At 27.1% G+C, this 18,780-nt stretch overlaps 1 protein-coding gene and 1 long non-coding RNA gene across 2 annotated transcripts in view; both read left to right on the forward strand.

Moving 5' to 3' along the window:
* Nucleotides 1–9,366: 9,366 nt before the first annotated feature.
* Nucleotides 9,367–10,118, forward strand: LOC136079628 (uncharacterized). The gene is made up of 2 exons (XR_010638094.1): nt 9,367–9,745; nt 9,867–10,118. It is a non-coding gene; the product is annotated as an uncharacterized LOC136079628 (long non-coding RNA).
* Nucleotides 10,119–12,624: 2,506 nt separating this feature from the next.
* LOC100210853 (uncharacterized) overlaps nt 12,625–18,780 on the forward strand; it is an 87,290-nt gene continuing 81,134 nt past the window's right edge. Inside the window, exons 1-3 of the mRNA XM_065795700.1 lie at nt 12,625–13,901; nt 15,907–16,103; nt 17,397–17,471. Coding sequence (XP_065651772.1) covers nt 12,784–13,901; nt 15,907–16,103; nt 17,397–17,471 — 1,390 coding nt within the window. The 5' untranslated portion in view covers nt 12,625–12,783. The remainder of the gene's footprint in view (nt 13,902–15,906; nt 16,104–17,396; nt 17,472–18,780) is intronic.

Here is an 18,780-nt window from a genome sequence, read left to right on the forward strand (position 1 = left end):
TAAAAGTCGTAAAACCTAGTTATTAGCAGTTACAAGCTCTAAACGCTTGCTGTCTTGTGCTGTCTCTGGATCTAGAAAAAAAAAGCAATAATTTTAAAATATAATACATGATAAACATTTGCAAATAAGAATTAGCTATTGTTGGTTCTCAATTGGAAATGTTTTGTTATTTATATTATTGTTCACTTGGTTATGTTTTGTTATAGGTTTTCATAATTATTTATTGTATCTGATTTGTTAAAAAACAATCTTTTCAAAGTAATGTCATTTAGACATTACTTTGAAAAGATTGTTGCAGAAAACTTATTTAAAATTCTTTCATAACTTAAGAAATATTTTTGAAAAAAAAAGGGATAATAATTCTCATAACTCTCTAAAAGGATAAACAATTTGTAAATAACAAGTAAATATAAATAATAATTTATACTTAATAAGCCCAAAATTTGGATAAAGACATTCTAACTTTTTGCTTGAAAAATTATGCAATTGCAAATAATAATAATTTATTGTAATAACTCTCTGTCTTCCTTTCTTGTGTTCAAAGGATATCGTGATGTCAAAAATTCTACACAAATAATATAATATTTGATTGCCTAACTTTAAAGGAAATGATGTTTTTCTCCAACGAGGTAACTTTTTCTTTGAAATGCTGTATAAACTTGCGAATTTAGCGACATTTTGAGTTAATCAATGGCCATATTTTATGTTTAATAAAACACAAATTTAATAAAACACAAGTTAAGCAGGGTGAATGTAGATAGGGAAGCAGGGTGAATGTAGATAGGGAAACAGGGTGAATGTAGATAGGGAAGTCCGAATTTTATTTTTCACATCTGAAACTTTTTCTCTCCTTATTTATCATTCAAAATTCAACTTATTAAAATAATACGCAGTCCGGCGTAATAAAACTGGCGAGTTCTATTGATATAATTTGGTGTATACTTGTTATTACTAACTAATTTTATATTATTACTAACTAATTTTATGTTAACTAATGTTATTACTAACTAATTTACCTCCTGACGATAGTTAAACAATAAATCTTGATAAAAATTCTACTCAGGGTGTATGTAAAAAGGGAAGTCCAAAATTTGTTTTAACTGAAATAATCATTTTTATTTTTATTTAAATTATTAAAAGAAAGTATTTAAAAAATAAAGTTCTATATAGCGAAATAAAATAAGGCATTTCAATTCAAGTTTTTAATTAAGTTATACAACTTAAAAGTTGGTTTAACCTCCATCAATATGTTGTAACTAATTTTATTTTTATTAATAATTTGTTTAGTTTTGCTGTAGTTTGGTTTTAATAGTATATATATAGAGTAAAAGTTTTTTTCAAAAATATAATCAAGTTGAAAAACTTTTTTTTTTTTTGGGTACGTCCAGAGACGTAGCAGACATCCTCTAGACACGCCTTGACATTAATAAATAAATGAAATTCAAAATACGTTTAATGAAGTTTATGAATGTTCGTTCATTCACTTCAATGAAGTTCATGAATGAACAAAACGAAGTTCAAAAGTTCGTTTAAAAAGCTCTTTAGAAAAGATATATATTTTTTTCTTACATTTTCTGTTTTAGTGAGACACAGGCAAAAATATTTAGCTATTTTTTTTTTTTTTATTTTCTTTTTTTTTTTATTTCTACTATTTTTACATGTTACTTTATTTGTACCATATTTCAGACTCACAAAAAAAAATCTACAACCCCCTCCCATGTATGCGGATTTTTCGCAGAATTCAAACTAAGATTAATTTATTGTATTGTATATTTATATTTAGAGTCTTTTAATGAATGATCTGACACTATGAGATCATTTTTAAAGCATAAATCTAATAAAAAATTTTCAGATGCGTTTGCTCTGCTTGTTTTTAATGTTTTTTTGGAGTGAGAGAAAAGTCAAACAATTAATTTCATTGTTAATAGCAAACAGTAAAAGAAAATATCAGAAAAAGTTTTCATTCTTTTGTTGATAATATTATTGTTTGCAGTCATTTGCATTACATTTTGGACTGGTCACAAGGTAATTCCTAATATCTCCCTGTAATCTCTCCTGCTATGTAATTTATATGAAAAACCATTTCCTTTTTTTTAATCTAATCAAAAACTAGGTTTTCAAAAAATTTTGTCTTTTATAAAGGCGTTTTTTTTTTTTGTTATTTGCATTGTAGGCGTAGTGGCTTATAACATGACGTAAGGCGCATCATTTTTACTGGGATACACTAAAAATACTGCGTTCACCACTGGATTCAACGGGTTCAACTCTTGGAGGTTATCGTTTTTTCTTACATATAAAGCAGTTATACCGCAAAGATTAAGTTCACCATATAATTTTTGTTATTATTGTGGGAAATACCTGTTGGCAAAACAGCAAAAGTCTTCATCCAATTTTGTAAAAAAATGTATAAAAACATGGTTTTTCAGTAAAGAAATTTTAGCACAAAGTTGTCTCTTTTTCCAGTTTTTTTTAAAGTTTTTTTACACCATTATACAGTTGATCAATAGACTCCGACACCGACTACATACTTGGAGTTTTGAACATTTATGTTGTTTAAATTTATATCTTGAGTTTTCTACAAATAAATTATCATTTTCTTAACATTCACCTTCACTATCCAATATGATAGGATTGTTATTTAGGATTGCTCGATTCGCTATAATTGGGAATAGTTCATTTAGACTAACAAATTCTTTCATTTTTGCAATTTTTTATAATTTATCATAAAGATCTACATCACTATTTGAACTCAAAAGTTTTTTGATAAGAAAAGTTGATTTGAATTCAAACATGTTACAATATTTAGACATTTTTTAAGCAATTTTAAGACTTCGGAACATTTGTTGAAACCACCAGAAACCAACTGTAAATTCATGACAAGAACTAAGCAATGTTAAGGCTCTTCGCAACCCAGCAGTTAAAGGTCTTCTTCATGTTTGCAGCACCATCATGAATATTATGCAAGCCTAACTCCCCATACTGTACATATCTTTCATAACATCCTTCAAAAAATCTGCAATATTTTCTGCAGCGTGGCTTTCAAAAGGTGCACAAGCTACAGTGAAAATTTTTCTATCCTATTCACTTGTTATTACTGAGCACTTTACACCAATAAATGATGGTCTTTTTTATTTATCTGTTCAATCATCGAAGAAGAACAGTATTTGAGTACTTCAAAACATTCTTTACACTGGTCTTGACTACTTTGAATATACAAAACTGGTTCTTTCTACAAGGTTCAGCGACAACAAATCGATACAAAACCAAAGTGCAATATAACAAGTAATATCAATTTTTACTTTTGACGTAAACCCACTTTTTTTTTAAGTAGTATATATTTTGTTATTTAATAAAATATGTTACATAGGTATTTCACGTTAATAATATCAATAAGTAAAACAATTTTAAAAAACAGACCAGGACTCAAAGAAGATTTGGGTGATACAATACCACCTCAATCTTTTCATAGAGCCCAATATACAAATAAATATCGTCAAACTTTTATAATTATCAAAGATGTGAAGTTTCAAATTTTTAAAGTTGAAACTTTACACCATACATAAGTATTTAAAAATACTTAAAGATTTAAAATATATAAATTTATACCTAAAAAACATGTGTATAATTACTCCATACTAAGAATAAATAAAAAGTAAAACTTGTTAGAAATACTTCACTAATTCATCGGAGTTACTATTTTTTTTTGCTTGAAACATAAATGAGTTTAATGATTTTAGCATATTTTCTTATTTAGCGTTTTCTTTTTGAAAAGAATTCAATATCTTAGGTCCTCAAAATGCTTCGAAATCAAATACTCTGTAAATTTATATTTTTTCTTCGGCAATTTAAAAAAATTTGATTGATTTGTTCTTAGGAAATACTTTTCATTTATATTTTTTTTAAATATCAAATAAAACAAGCTGGAGTGAGGTTATTTATGAATCTATACATGAAATTTAGTGTTGATAAATATTTATTTCATAAACATTAAATATTTTTATGTCTTTTATTAAGGATTTTGTATGCTTCCCTCGTTTTTTTCCCCTATATAATTCTACAAGCAGATTTTTGTACACTAAGTATTTTTTTAAGTTTTGTAGGTTGTAAAATAATAAAGATGCCACTTCCGCTGCACCAACTTCTTTTTTTTTTATCAGTGACAATGTCTTTTATTAAGGATTTAGTATGTTCCCCTCGTTTTTTCCTCTATATAACTCTACAAGCAGATTTTTGTACACTAAGTATTTTTTTAAGTTTTGTTGGTTGTGTAATATTAGCATAATTAATAAAACAATGAATTAAAGTAAAGTATATTAATTTAAGACAAAGTGTGTTTACAAATAACTTTATAGAGTCTTTCTGTTTTATTTCTTTATTATTTAAAAAAAAGGAAAAACTTGGTACATTAGACCGATGGTTTTACTAACTTTTGATTGTAAATATTTAATATGGGAGAGCTAAGATAAATGTTTGTCAACGAGTATTCCTAAAAACTTTGTAGACTCTTCCTGTTTTATTTCTTTATTATTTAAAAAAAGATCTGGTAAATTAAGGGGAAGGTTTTCTTCTTGGACTTTTTTAATAAAATAATCTATACTTTGTTTTTTAACGTTTAATGAAAGTTTATTTTCTGTAAACCAACCATTTATCTTATTTAATTGGAAAGAAAGAGATTAGTATCATCAACAAACATGATTGGGTTTAACTTAAGTAATGCATTATTTAAGTAGTTTATATAAACTAAGAATAAGAGAGGGCCTAGTATTGATCCTTGAAACACCAGTCGGGATTTTAAGTATTCCGTATTCCTTATTTTAAACATATTGTTTTCTATCATTAAGGTAACTTTTAATCCAATAGTAGCCCTTATTAATTATCCTATAAAGTTTTAACTTTTCTAACAAAATACAGCTGTCAACCGTTCATCACTGTATCTCATCACTGATCACATATACTAATTACATTGATCTAACAAGAGCTTTAACAATTTTGAGTACCAAAAACAAATGATTTCTCATATTTTCACTTGAAATTGAATGTTTTATTGAATAAATTTATTATCAATCATTTAGACCATCTTCATTTATTAATTCTCCATAGAAATTCCATACAAGCGATTCACATTTTTTTAAAGGTGCTAACCTTTAAAAAATGTGAATCGCTTCTATGGAATTTTTGAAAAATCGAAATTAAATAAAACTTAGTCTCTAAATATTTTGAAAATGATTTGTTTCACGACGACATAAGATTGTATTGATCTTTTGATCTTTTGATCATTTCATAATAAAACTTTATTTAAACAAAAAGAAATGTGCAAAACAAAACACTGATTATCAAATTAAAAATCGAGCCAAACAAGAGCGCGCACAAGTATAAAGAAAATCATTTCAGAATTAAGTTTGCATGTAATATATCTTATTACAGTATTAAAATAAAAAAATTGTAGATTTTACACAAACGGTTTAAGCCATATTTTCAGCGGCAACTAGATTTTAGATAAAATAGCGGCTAACCGTGGCTTATAGTAAAAAATTAGCGGTTACTGGATATCAATTGTTTGCGGTGGATGTATAGAGTATACATACTAGATTAGCAAGTCTACTTTTAACCAAATAAAGATTTTTGTGCGACCTAAATGATTGACTATTCGTGGTTGTATTCTGATTTTTTTGCAAAACAAATGTATAATTTCATACTTTGGTATAGTGATTTTTCCTCCTTCGGCTAATTAAAATATAGAGGCTACGTACTAAGGCGAGCAAAGTTCAGCTCACTAAAGAGCATTAAAACCCGCTTCAACTTTAGATGTTAAAAAATGTGACTGTTGTGAAACTGGTTTGTTTTACTTTAGTTTAAATGAAGCTTTAAAAATTAATACTTTATAAAAAAAATGCTACCCTAATTTTTAATTTACAATTAGAAAACATCATTCTGTTAAATATCTAATTATGCTGTTAATAATATACAAGTTGTTTCAAATTACAATTCCTATCTTTCATCTTCGATATCTATTATATCTGCAATAGCAGCATGTTTATTTTTGATTTTTCTTTTAATACTTTTACAAATATACAAAAATAAATAAATATTCAAAACTGTTTGATATATGATATTTAAATATTTGCTTTTGCAATGTGATTTTGAAAGAGAACAATTTATTATTGTAAATAAAATATAGTTTATATGGCTTTTTGCGCAAAAGTTCTGCTTATTTCTAATATAATTTTGCAATAACCTTTTTTCACTTTTATTAATAATGTTAATTCTACGGGCCTTTAAAACGAAAATATCGATAGTCATAAAAAGTTTTGATAAGCATCCCTTTGTCTCTAACGTCGTTACAGTTGTCGGTCTTATCGGAGGTGCTGACGCTACGTGCCAAATTTACGAGAACAATGGGTTTGAAAAGTTTAATTGGCAACGCCTTAAAAATATGGTCACTGTTGGTGCCTGCTATTACGGTCCAGTGTATTTTTATTATTATCGGTGGTTAGATAAAAGGTTTCCGGGGATAGGAGCTAAAACAATAGCAACAAAGATGTTCATAGATCAAGTTTTGTTTACTGTGCCAAGTTTATGCATTTTTTTTTCATTTATGGGAAAGCTGGAACATAAAACCAACAAAGAGTGCGCCGATGAAATCAAAAAGAAATTTTTGCCTACCTACTTAACGGCATGCTTGTTTTGGCCCCCAGCACAGGTAATTAACTTTCTTATTGTGCCACCAACATTTCGTGTTTTATACGTATCCACCATGTCCTTTATTTGGTTGACAATTTTATCTGCTATAAAAAACAGACCAAAATTGCCTTACATTGTGCAAAAAATTGAAGATATAACAAAAAATTGAAGATATGGCAAAAAATCGTTGAGTAAAAAAGATTTAATATTATCATGTTAAATAATAAGCTTAAGAAAAAATAAATAATAAAGATAACAACAATAATAAAAAAGTTTGATTAAAATATATTGTACTTTTGTTTACTTTAGTTTTGTTTATGTTTTATGTTATATATTTTATTATTATAGTTACTATTTTATATATTATAGTTTACTTTAGTTTGTTTATGTAGATGTATTTTTTTTAAATTGTATAAATTTATGTATGATTATTTGATTTATAGGTCTATGACAGTGTTTTCATGATAAATTGGTTCTATATTTATATATCATAGCGTTTCTCATTGATTGGCGTTCGCGGGTTAAGTGTTACAATGTGCAGTTGGCCAGACCTTAGCAAAAAGAACAAAAGCGAAAAATTGTGTTTTTTATTTGTAATTAATATACATACAAAAGTGAAAAGTAATGTGAACTTTAAAATGCAGTTGATCAATCTGTTACAGCCTTTAGTTTACCTTAAACTCAAAAAGTTGTTTAAATACGTGGAAAAAATGTGAATTATCTGAAATTATTGCCAATACTTTCAGAACAAATCTATCAATGTGGATCTTTAATTATTTTTTATATTTACATATATTTTAATGGTTATTTCAAAAAACCACTGTTTTTTTAAATAACCATTAAAAACACTATGTTCCTTATCATTTTTAAATAAACAATTTTTTAACGATTTTAAATACAAAAAATCTTTTCAGTAATGGATCAAACTGCTCGTAGTACCACGCTAGAAAGAAATCAACTTAAAAGTATACTTACGTACTTTAACTAATATTTGGTAAAAAGATTGTCTGCATCCGCTTGGACATTCGGCCGCTGCAAGGCCGTCGTCCGTATATTGAATAACTTAATAAATTTTTTTTTAATTAAAAATAAAGTTTGATTTTACAAAACAAAAAATGTATTTACATGTTTCACGTATCACACTTTTTGTGCCGAAAAATATTTTTTAAGTCAGTACCATTTACAAAGATTTGTAAATTTTGGTTCAACATAATAAAGCGGCAAGATTTTTATCGTAACCTTTTCGTGGTCCTATGGGAAAAAAGATTAATAGTATAGCAGATAGTGAGGCTGAGCATATTTTCAAGGATTTATCGGATGATAAGAAAAGTGATTTTATGAACAAGCTAAGAAGAAAATAAAAGCAAAATAGTTTGAGATCTAATTTCAGAACTAATTGGATAACGATGTCAAGTCTAGGGAAAATATTCATTCTGCAGCTTCACCTAATAATTCTAGTATTAATCCTGGTAATCATTATTATGTTTAATAATAATCACGTTGTATCATTCATATTATATTTATATTTAACGGCAATATTTAAATGCTAATCATTTTCTACAGTTCTCTTCGACAAGATTGAGTTAGCAGTTATTATGAAATCATGCAACCTCAAGAGTATTATATTAAATTTACTATTATATTAGGGTTGCATAATTTTAATAAAATAACTCACTCTTTTTGAAGACTACATAACAAAGTTAATAATGCTGCCCAGTACCAAAGTTACCTCCAAAAGGCCAACTTTTTAGGGAGGCGGAATCTGTTGGCGGTGGCCTCCCAATAAATTTTTAGCGTCAAAACATTTTGCCTCCATAAAAAAAACTCTGACTATGGCCTCCAATAGAAAGATAGAAGACACCTGAGGTGGAGGAAAAAATATTTTGTCCCTAAATATTTATTTGAAGGCAGCCGCCAACTGCTGCGTAAGAAAAGTGGAGACGAGAAGGTTCGCACCCTATATCAACATTGCTGCACAATATTAACGTTATTTTTTTAAAAGACTAGTGTACATAGATATTCATATGTCATGGTTAATGAAATTGTAAATATGTATTAAAGCAAGAGACCCCCCTTTTACACCCCTCCGAAGAATAATGCAATGTAATACTTTTTATTGTATAGTTGTAAAGGGTTAATGTTGTTGATCCCCTTCTTGCCCCCTTCCTAAGAATAATGCAAAGTGATATTTTTATTGTCTTTTCTTTAGTTAATAATGGTGTAGAAGAAATTAAATAAATTTAAATGTCTCATCAATTTACCGAAAAAGGAAGACCTAGAGTAGAAAAATATGGTGGATCCTTCAGGACAAAAAAAAGTAAAGTTTATTCTTGACCACCTCAATTGTCTGTGTTTGACACAGGTGAAACTATATGGGTTAATAAAAAGCTTTCATCATATTGGTACTACAAACCCATTCAATTTAAATATGATTAAGATAACAAAGAAGTTATTGTTTAGGAGCTAAACATTATAAAAGGACATGAACTTATAAACAACTCAAGATGATATTATTGTTATTAAAATCAACTAGAAATAACCGTGTTGGATGGCAAATAACAACAGTCCTCAGTAATGTAACCATTTCAACTCTGTTTTGTTTGTGTAGCATGTTTTTAAATTTAAATTAACCTCTCTTTATAAATTTTAAACTTTATGTTAAAAGATAAATAAATTTTTTTGAAGGATTACTCTGTTTCCGTTGAAGTACTGGATATAAACAAGCAGCTTAACAAACAATTGTATATCACATGTATATTTTCCTGTACCAAAGAAGTTAACCCGGAGACTTTGTAGATCTACTACAAGGAGACAGCCGACCGTTTTGTTCAACTATACACCTTGCATTATATGCCCCAGGGTTTACACAAATTGTTCGCTATAAAAGCTTAAGTATTTGTAAACTTTCTGAAGAAGCACTGGAAAGCAGAAACAAAGATTTAAAAAACCTCTGAGAATTTTATACTCTTAAAGTTTCTAGAAAGAAAAAAACCTGGATTTAATGAGAAGACTTCTGTGTAGTTCAAATTTAGTGATAAGCTAACTGAGAAGCAGAAAGAAAAAGGTATTGCTTTTCTACTTGTATGAAACTTGCTTAACTTAAACTTTCAACTTGTATAAACTTATCCTTTGTATTTTATATTTTTCCTTTTATTTCCAAACCCTAGATTTTTTTTGATATTTAGGTTCGTACCAAAATCATTTAAGCTGACCCTTAAGCACCATAGTACTCTAGTGGCAGCAATTGGATTTTTTGACTTTGCAGATTTAACACTTTCAAACGTTGCACACACTTAATTATGTACATGTCAATTTATTACGCAAAAAAATTGCTGTGATTAGAGCCTGTTAGCAAAAATTCCCAGAAAAACTTACTCATAATATAAATAAATATATACACTCAATATAAACTTTTTATCAAAAATATTTTCAAATTTATTTAGAATTGTTCTTTTTTATTCATATCTAAATTTTAATTTACTTTAAGTTTCCTGGTTACTCAAGTCTTAATTACAGGTTAAAAATGCTAGCATGTCCACTGTTTCGGGTGTCAAAGATGCAAGCCATTGATTAACCACATGCTCAGTAGTTAAAAACGCATTCTGATGGCATTTAAGTTGCAGGTATGCACATGTACGCTAAAATAACATAGCTATATCTTCCATCTTCCAGGTTTCAAAAGAGTTTAGTCCGAGAGACAGATTAATAAACAACTTGGAGATTTACATAAAGGTGAAGATTATACATATGAAGAATACAAATAACCATTGAAGAATAATAAGTGGATATCTGAATTAGAAGCTTAAATAAACTTCCAAACGTTATGTCGAATGTTTTTAAAAATCCTGATGGTGATAAAGAAACCATAGCTATTAAAACAGTAATCTTCAAAAACTTTTTACACCAGTTATAAACTAATGATAAAGAAATTGTAAATTAAAATTTGTAACAACAAAATCTTCAAGATCTTTTTTCACATAATAGTTTTACATTATTAAATTGTTATATAAAAATTAACGAGTTTAAACTTTACAAACGAATGAAATAAATTTCAAACTCACAAAATGACGGTTACCCATCATTTGATAATGCTAACCGCGCAGTAACCAACAAGTTGTAACTGTCAACAGCCTTAGCAATGACTTGATAATTTTTTATTACTATTTTATACTAAGTTTAACTTTATCGACAGGTTTTAAATTCCATAAATTAATATTTTAGAGGTCAAAAGTTATGACCATATAAAGTTTCCTCGCTCCCCAAAATAAAGGGGTTGATAAATTTTAAAACTTGTAGATAAGTTTAAATTTAGTATAAGATAGTAAAAATATTACAAATTCAAAACTTAAGTATTCTCATGCTTATATCAAATTAAAAAATATTTCCTTAAAAGAATGTTTTGCATTCTAATTTGATATAATAAATATAGTAGTTATTAGCAGTTCTCAACCTGTGGGTTGTGAACCCAGCGGGGGTTGCCTGATAATTTGCTAGGGGTTGTCATTAAAACTTCTGAAAATAATTTTTTTACGCCAGTCAGTGGTTTTTCTTTATTATTTTAAATTTAAGCGATATCTCTCCTCTGACAACAGTCAATACAACGAATCGACGTACATATGATTCATTCGACAGATGTAAGGAGCCTATATAATTTAATAAGACAATTCAATTTTTGCAACTTCAACTCTTCTCACAAAATTACTTACGTATTTAGTGACGTATAATGAAATCATATCCTGTTTGCGAAAAAACAGTGTTTTCAGCAATTAAAAAAGTTATTCAAGCACGGGCTTCATGTTCTTTAATTGTAAAAGCCAACTAAACTTGAGCTGTCAAAAATTGGAAAACGCTTATTTCACCAGCCCCAGATTTCACTAATATAAAAATTTTATTTTACTTTAAGTATCCATTTGAGAAAACGCATTCTGATGGTACTGAAGTTGCAGTTACACACATGTACTTGCGCACTAAAACAACATAACTATACTAATTGGAAAAAAAAGTATGGTGCCTATAAAGTATATAATAAAATCAGATATTTAGAAATCAAAAAACATAAAAGTGAGCTGTAAAAATGCAGTGATTTAGGAGTAACCATATTTATTTCATTGTTAGAGTTGCTACAACTTGGCAAACGGCACCGGAAAGGCTGTCAATTGCTGCTTTGAAGAATTTTACACATATGACAAAAAATTTTTCAAGAATCTTTCACATATAGTTGAAGTATTGGGTGCAAACGTTTATAGGTAAATAAGTGTAAACGTTTAATACTGTAATGCTAAAATCATCTACATGAAGTAAATATACATTTTTTTTTTAGCATTTTAAAATAATTATACATATTTTTTTGCCAAAATAAATTTAAATAGTTTAAATAAAGTCAAAAAATTTTTAAAAGTTATTATCTGATTATCGTTATAAGTATTTATAATATAATTATATAAATTTTTAAACCAATTTTAGATTGGAGTATGCCTAAAAGTTTTGGAGTTGCTTAATTTCTAAAATTCAAGTTTTGAATATTTGAAAAGTTTCAAAAGTTCAAAATCTTTTTAGGTATACTCAAATTACCAACCGAATCTTTTTTTTTTGTCTGTCTGTAATAGTTTCATTTTTAAAATTAATGTTTCAAAAGCTCAGTTTTAAAAAACTTTAAGAAAAACTTGAGGGTTTAAAAACTTAAAGGTTTTTTCTTATTGCTGAAGAGTTACTGTTGACTTTAGTTACTAATTACCTGGGGTTAATTTTTTAATGCTTATATCACTTTTACAAACAAGAAAACCAACATCGCTATAATTGACTTGAACAAAAATAGTTTCCTCAACATGTATTGTTCAAATGACTATTGTTCTAGTCACTAATTATAGCGACGTTGAAATTTTTGTTTGTGAAAGCGCTTTGAGCATTAAAAAAATTCTACTGTTACTTAAAGCATTTCTTAATAGTCACGCTTGAGTGAAATTCGCGGCGATAGGCGCTTGTCGGTTCATCGAAGTCTTAATAAACATTAAAACAAAATAAACATATACCTTGGCATTGTTTTGCTGCCAATACAACACGCAAAATATGACAAAAGTATAGTTAATATATATTTTGTATACCATGAGAATAATTTATGTTTTTCCTATTATTTTGCTGGTTTTGGAAACGAGGGCAATAGACACGCGCCAGGAAAAAAGAACAAAAAAAAGTAAAGTTTATAGAACTTTTGAGCACGAGCACAAATTTAATCAGTTGGATAGCACAAGTATTAAATCTGATCTTAATAAAAAAGAAAAAAAAACTTTCAGCACGTTCGAAAAAAGTCCAACAAAATATAGCGATATACCTCATAACGCAACTAACCAAATAACCGTAACTGCCGTAGGAAATGGTAACAACAATATTTTAAGCAGAAAAGAACATACTACGAGTAATTTTACTAACTTTAATAACAATTCAGAACACAACAATAAAAATGATCTAAAACCAAACAAGACTGGATCTAAACTTAAGGAAAACAAAGCGTTTAAAATTCTTAAAAATAACCAAACTAACGCTGGTTTGAAGGAGGCAACACAAGGACTAGTGCATAAAGATCTAAAAGAAACTGCAGAAGAACTTCAGAATAGAAACAGAGAAGTGCTTCAAAAACAAATCTTTAATAGCTCAATAACTAATGTTGGCATTCCATTTACACTAAATGGTAGCAGTACAAAACCCAATTTTAAAAGTGTGAAAAATGATCAGAAAAACTCTAAAAAGTATTTTAAAGCAGGTGCTTTAATCATCACTGACGATAACAAGATTCAACAAGCAAAACTTGTGAACTTTCATTCAAATAACAAAACAAAAGCAACAGCCCAAACAGTGAGCAACGTACCTTCCCAAACAGCGAGCAACATCTCTTCTGTTTCGAAAAGTAACACTTTTAAAAACGACGCTCAAATTACACGCGTGCATAAATTACAGCCTATAAATAACACACACTTTAATTTTTTAAATAAGAAACCTGTTCAACGCGAAAAAATTATCAGAACTGTAAAATACGATGAGAAATCCGAGTTTCCCAAAAGCCAAACAAATGAGGTAGCGGGAAACAATTTGCTTCGGAATATCGGTTTTAAAAAAGCAAAATTTCTCAAGAATAAATTCTCAAAAGCAAAAACTAGTATTGTGAAGAAAATTAAATCTAAGCAGAAAAAAATAAATGCACGGCACGAGCGAAAGAAAGGCAATAGGTAATATGGTTAATAATAATATCACATATAATTAAAATAAATTAATTTGTTGTATGTTCTTTTTAAACTCCATCACTTTTTTTCTTTTTAATTTTTCGACTTTCATTTTTAGAATTAAAATTATTGTTATCAATATTAATAATAATATATAATAACAATAATAACAATAATAACAATAATAACAATAATAATAATAACAATAATAATAATAATAATAATAAAATTACTGTTATCAATAAAAATAATTGCTTATGATGACCAGATCTAAAAGTTAAGATATATGAAATGAATCAAAAAGCATTAAACATAAACAAAGTGACAAATTATAGGTATGAAGGTTCATGAACAGTAACAAAGAAGTAGCAAGAAGAATAAAAATTTAAGATAATTATGTTTGAAATACTCTGATAGAATTTAAAACAACAGGTAGCTTTCAACACCACGCAGGATCAGAAAGGTTAAAAAAAACTAAATTGGGTGAAAATAATTTTATAATTCATCAAGTAAGAGCTAATCCAAGGTAAATTTACCATAGCCTTACCAACACATTCAGCAAAAACCAAAAGAATAGCTTTTCTTCAAATACAGTTCATTTTACTTAAGAAAAACATCGGTGTTTTTGTAGCTTTTCAAAGATCGATGCTGGCGGCCAAAGATAGCTCGCAATGTTATAGAGACATAAAGAGATAATTGGTTTAAAAAAAAAAAAAAGAAAAAAAAAAGTAAAAGCAAGTATTTTTCAGTAATGAAAGTAACTATGAAGTAATATATTGAAAAACAAAGTTCTTTTTTAAACATTTAAGCCTGAATAGTATATTAATCATTTTGTTGTGCTGAGGTTACAAGATGACTATGGGAATGTTGAAATTTTGAGGCTGGTTTAGTTTTAATGGAGTAGATGTGTATAAAGTTTATCCAGGCTAAATCAACAAAAAATCTATATGTAGAACTGCATAGTTCCATCAGTAGACGCGTTGGTTGATCAAAATGAATATTAGCAGTTTTAACAACATTGCACCTGCCCACACAGTTTGTACAATCTGACCAACTTGATTGCCAGATTTGAATCCAATTAATACCATTTGGGCTTGGGTGAATAATGAATTAGTTAAGGTCTGAATAAAATTCGTAAATGGCCTAAAGCACTAGGCATCATTTGGAGCAAATTTAAACTGAAGTTTGTTACAATTTTGTTAAATCAATGCAATAAGTAAACAAACAATGCAGAAGAGGAAGAGGTAAAGAAAGAAAATTAGTTGAGGTGAAAAACTTATTGTTGCTAAAAAATAGTGATATTTTAAGAAGGTATTGCCATATTATATCCTTGAAGGTAAACAAAATTAAAAAAATCATATATTAGTTACTTCATGCAGAAGGGAAGATATCAGCTTATATGTCAACTTTCAGGTGCAAAGTTTTTTGCATACATTTACTATATTATATACTTTAATATATACACATTCATTTACACAGTTCTTTATTTTAGTATGTATCATCAATGGTGTTTAGTGCAAGGCTATGTACTTAAAGATATTTGTGTGTGTGTATTTATATATAATAAAAAATTTTAAGTAACTTAAAAAGCATAAACAAATAAATAGTTATAAAAAAATAACTTTAACAAAATATTAACTATAAATAAACTAAAAAGTATAAATGAAGTGCACTCATGTGCAAATCATTTTTAAAATTTAAACTGAAGGAGGAACCCTGTTTAACACAAAGTCGCTGCATGGTGAAATAGGTTAATTGTAGTACTTCAAGAGGTGTTGGGTGGATTTGAACTTCAAACCTCTTGATTGCGAGCTGGTTATATTTTACCACTATTACCACAACTAGATTTTTCGTAACATTTGTAAACATTCTGATCAAGTTTCTAAAATTTATTTACCTGTCCTGAAATTGTTGCAATAATTTACAATAATCTAATAATAATAAATATTATTTTAATAATTAATTAAGATAAATAAATTAAAAATATTAATTTTCTAATACTTTTTAATAGAAAGTTGTCTAGTAAAGCTGACGAAAAAAGAGAAATAGTTTTGAATGAACGTGTTGGGCATTTAGCAGAAAGAGATAGGAGTGTAGACGAAGAGGAAGGAAGTGATCGAAAATACTTTTCTGGAAAATCAATTGATAGATTGTTTTCAAAGTTTGGTCTAAAACCACAATTCAATAAAAAACCTCATTTAACTTCAGGTAATTTAAATTATTAAATTTCAGGGGCTGATTAAGTTTTCATAAACTGTATATCTGGAATTATTGTTGGTCTTCAAATTTACTATTTATTAATAACTATAAACTCTGTTTTTATGTACATATATATATATATATATATATATATATATATATATATATATATATATATAATATATATATATATATATATATATGGATATATTTACTTTTTTAAGTATTTTATTACTTGGTTTTTATTTTTCTGGTTTTACCTGGTTTTATGTGATAATATGTTGGTTGTTAGTATGAATCAAACTATATTAAAGTTATGTTAAACTAAATTAACATTTAAATCAACAGTGTTTATATTTTATAATTTTTTTATATTTTTATATATTTTTATATAACATAAATCAAGTTATTAAAAATATTGTTCATTTTTTTTTTTTTTATTATTATATCACAAACCATGGTTCTTTTTTTTTGAATAAAGAATAATAAGTTATGATAAATTTAAAGTTGAGCGTTATGTTTTTTTTTTAATTTTTTTTATTTTAAAACCAACATTAGGACCTTCATTTACAAGGTATTACCCTTTCCTGCAGTTATATTAGCGTTCTAAGTGAAGTTTTTTTTTTCCTAGGTATGGGATCATCCATAAAGTATGTACACTCAGTGAGGAAGAGGGGGTCTCCAAATGGCGTATATGAGATAGGGGTCATTAGGTCAATTATAAAAGTTAGGAGACACTAAATTAAAAAAAATATCATAAAGTGTTGAGTAGGTAGGTTAAAAGCGTAGGTACTTTTAGGGAGGTGGAGGGTACCCAAAAAAGCATATAGCAAAATGTTAGGAGGGGGGGGGGGTAGGATGTAGAAATATAAGCGTATGTACTTTATGGACGACCCCTAAGTTGTCTTCACAATGGACAAGGAATCTTGTCTGCCCTTAGTTACTTTTTAACTAATCAAATAATAATCAAATTTAAATTTACATTTTTAAAATTTAATTATTCAAATTAATTTAGATTTTGTTTAAATAAAGTTTAATTTACTCATTTCTTTCTAGATTAATAAATCTCAAAATTATCTTAAAATTATGAAACTTGCAATTTTAACTTGAATCTTTAGTAACTATTTTTAGTAACTATTTATAAAATAAATAGTTAAATAGCTAAAATTTGAAGAAGGAAAAGTTCTCCGGATATCATAATATACTCAATTTACCCCCTTTTCAGTTTACCCCTCTTTCTTGTACTTGATTTTGATAGGTTTAATTTATTCAAATTTATTTAAACTTTTTTCTAATTTTTAGATAAAGATGATATTGAGGATGAGAGTGAAGCTGAACACTCATTACTTTCATTGAAGAAACTGAAAGATAATGAAGGTAAAAATTTCTCTACAGAAAATTGTGTGCAATTCTAACTATATAGGTCAGATCTATGTATTTATAAAGTTATTTCCATGCATTCAAGTCTAACGAGTTTATTCTTTTTAGTATTACGATCCATTTTAATCAGAATACTTGCTTTTACATATAATTTAATGCATTTTTATACAAAAAAATTATAATATCAAGTCTCAAGTTCTACTCTAGGTATTTCTCTTTGACATATAACACAATATATAACACAATAACACGTTTCTCTTTGACATATAACACAATATATAACACAAACTGTCTGTTAATAATAATAATTTTAAAAAGTACAAGCAGACCTATTCATTAATTAGTGTGATAATTATATTTAGAAGGATATGTTCACTAAAGTGCATAAAAAATCAACATCTAAAATATTATGATGTAGTTTTTTATTGATTTTATTGGTGAAAATTTTCACAAAGATATGTGGTCAGAAATTAAATAAAAAGATTTTTTTTTTCTTACCAATCCAGAACTTCACTAAAATATTTTTTTAAACTGACTTTTCAATTTAAAAAATAAGTTAAATGGGTCTCTTATCCAATTTTACAATCTGATTTGTTTTGCGTATATGAATGAATACTGTTAAATATATATGCATAAACCTATTTAAGTTAAATTTTTTATATAAAACTATCAATGTTTACAATACAAAAAATCTTGAATAATTATCAAATTTTTTGTAATATTTGTATCATTTTATGTTTACATAAACATAATTGTTTTTGTGTTGCTCCTATCATTTGAGTCTAAAATAAAAACCAATTTTATCTGATTTTTTCAGTCTCATATTTTCATAAAAATACTAAAATTTTTTTAAAAACTTAAAAAGAACCCTCAAAGTTTGAATGTTGCATCTTGCATCAAAGCAAGCTGCAAGATTTTCTTTCATAATGTAAATCTTGAAATCTTTGGGATGCTAAGATCTCATTTTCTCACATAGTGAAGTAAATAATGTGGATTACTTTTTTTTTTACAAAGTTAAGTGTTTATAAAATTTAATTGGTTCTATCGATTTTTATTTTCTTTTAATTTTGATGCAACAAAATTAAAAATGCAACAAAATGGTGTAAAACTGTTTAACTTTTTTTTTTAATAAAATAATGTAAAACTGTTATATTTTATTATATTTTTATTGCACCATTTTTATTTAATAAAAAATTAAAAGTAAAAAAAATGGTTTGAAAGAGTTTGAAAGGTTTTATTTGTTATGCATTCTTTAAACAATGAAATGTTGAAAGAATATATCTTTTATTTAATAGTGAGTTAATTT

This window comes from Hydra vulgaris, chromosome 04 (genome assembly GCF_038396675.1).
Source record: "Hydra vulgaris chromosome 04, alternate assembly HydraT2T_AEP".
In the NCBI taxonomy this organism is placed as follows: Eukaryota; Metazoa; Cnidaria; class Hydrozoa; order Anthoathecata; family Hydridae; genus Hydra; species Hydra vulgaris.